General features: G+C 37.4%; 1 protein-coding gene across 1 annotated transcript; it reads left to right on the top strand.

Annotated features, from left to right (window-relative positions):
* The first annotated feature begins 1,298 nt into the window (after positions 1-1,298).
* LOC149560663 (uncharacterized) lies at positions 1,299-1,901 on the top strand. The gene has a single exon (XM_089827661.1). The coding sequence runs from the start codon at positions 1,299-1,301 to the stop codon at positions 1,899-1,901; it is 603 nt and encodes a 200-aa protein (XP_089683787.1).
* Positions 1,902-2,179: the final 278 nt, after the last annotated feature.

The following is a 2,179-nucleotide window of genomic DNA, read 5'->3' as shown; positions in this document are numbered from 1 at the left end:
ATGGAATAGAACTGCTGATTGTTTAGCCAAATGGGCATCTAGTCATGATTCGGGTTGGAATATTAGGGATAGGAGGCAACTGTCCTTTGAGATGGTGCAAGAATTTGATGATCTCATTGCTCAGGATCGAGCTCCTTGTTGAGCTCTCCTTGTTGTATTCCTTTCTGTCTTAATAAATTTTTACCCCTCTTTTTGCAAAAAAAAAAAAAGGAATGGTGTCGATGATTGCAAGCTCTGTGCATGGCGAATCGCACAAGGTTTGGAAGAGGGCAACCAACAATATTTACTCCTTATCAGATGTCCTTAGTCAGTATCTACAGTATACCCTTAATTTTGTCAGTAATAACTCCTTAGATGGTCTCTTCTCAAGGAATGTTTCTTAGACCTCGGATTATTTCCCAGCGACAGGAAAATCTGTGCTGACGCACTTTTGGACATTTGGGTTTATGTTAGAAAGCTACAAAGGAATGATGCTTTTTCCGTCTTATCACAACTCGAAAGCAGAAATCTGATAAATTTGACTTGTAACTCAAGGTAATTGCCTTTTCTTTTATACTTATTTATATATTGGATTTCTTTTATTCATGTTTCTGGACAGCAAGCTGACATGCTTGCACTTAACAGGGGAAGTACAACAATTTCAGATGGTAATAGAAATGCTTCGGAGCTCTACTTTTCCCAGCGTGATGGAGTGCGAGATTTGGCCTTGTATTTGGGACACCGTGACAATATACTCCACTGCAAAAGATTGGTCATAGAAAGGAAGAACTCTGCTTCGTTAAAGAATTGGCAGATGCTCCGAAATAGGGCGATTGATTCTCGATTTCTATCCATTCTCAGCGGTAAGTTATTCAAAAACTCCTCCATATCCATTTTGGTTACCAGAAAAAAATTTCTTTGTTTTCATGTTCTTCGTTTATCTCCAATTATAGGGTTAAAAAATATTGAATTTCAAAAAATTGAATAAGGTTTACATCACTTTTCTAGACCTCTTGGCTGCCTGTGTGCGAATTTCACATACATAACTAGTAGTCATTATTAGTACATAAGTTTCTAATTTGATATTCTTTGTATTTAAAACAAGCAGGCCCTATGGAGGCGAATGACTGGTACGATATGAACTTCCCTGAAACAGAGGCTTTGTTGTTGCTCTTTGATTCGACAGAATACGCTCTTCCCCATTTCTGAGATCCATGAAAATTTTGAATTTTCTGATCATATCCAATTGCGGTACAAACAAGGCAACTGTGAAAGGTCTAGATGTGTTATCTTCACTCCCTCAACTCAAGAGCGTCCGCATGGAGAGGTTAATTTCACCCCTTGATACAAAACAGAGCATTCAAGCACTGCAGAATATAGAGAAGCTATCTTTGAGCTTATGTGAAGGATTTGATAATATTACCACATTCACTAAGCTACATGATTTTAACCTCGATCACAGCAATGATTTCGGGGAATTACTTCTTGATATCTGCAGAATACCCTCTACTCTATCATGCTCTATCACGAACTGCCATCAGCTTCAAAATTTACCATGTGATTTTGGAAATATGAAAAACCTAAGAATGTTATGGTTATCAGCATTACCACGCCTGGAACAACTTCCTGCAACAATTGGGAAACTTGAACAGTTGGAATATTTAGACATTTCGCTGTGTGAGGGGTTGAAAGAAGTTCCAAAGAAAATAGAACAACTCAAGAAATTGAGGGAGCTTGATATGAGAGAATGTTCTCGCCTGACAACGTTACCTGCAGCTGTTTGTGAACTCACTTCTTTGAAGCTTGTTACCTGTGATGAGACGATTGGGAAGCAGTGGTTGCGAGTTAAGAACACTTATATTTCTGAGCTTAGAGTTGAAATTGTGGAAGAGCAGTTTAGTCTAGATTGGCTTGACGATTGACTTTCATCTCAGCTTGAAGAATAAAAGCTAAGGATATTGACATCCTTTGTAAATGCTCTAGCTAATTATTTTCATGTTCATAGGCACAAAAATGAATATATAAGGCGCTTTTAATTTTAAGCCTATTTTATTATCAATTTTGATGGCAATTTAGTGGAATGAACAGTTTTCGACAGGAATTTTATCTCTATCACAGACAGATTTTTACATAATTTGATCTCTGTTATTACTTGCGAACGTATGTACAGTCAAAATGCTCACGAGTTTCCAATTTTTAG

Source organism: Cupressus sempervirens, chromosome 4 (genome assembly GCF_028749045.1).
Source record: "Cupressus sempervirens isolate cs-2001-9-10 chromosome 4, ASM2874904v1, whole genome shotgun sequence".
Lineage (NCBI taxonomy): Eukaryota > Viridiplantae > Streptophyta > Pinopsida > Cupressales > Cupressaceae > Cupressus > Cupressus sempervirens.
This window is presented reverse-complemented; position numbering and strand designations above follow the sequence as displayed.

Bases quoted from the DNA above. Each gene is read 5' to 3' on its own strand.
- LOC149560663 (XM_089827661.1), top strand. From the start codon at position 1,299: ATGGAGAGGTTAATTTCACCCCTTGATACAAAACAGAGCATTCAAGCA.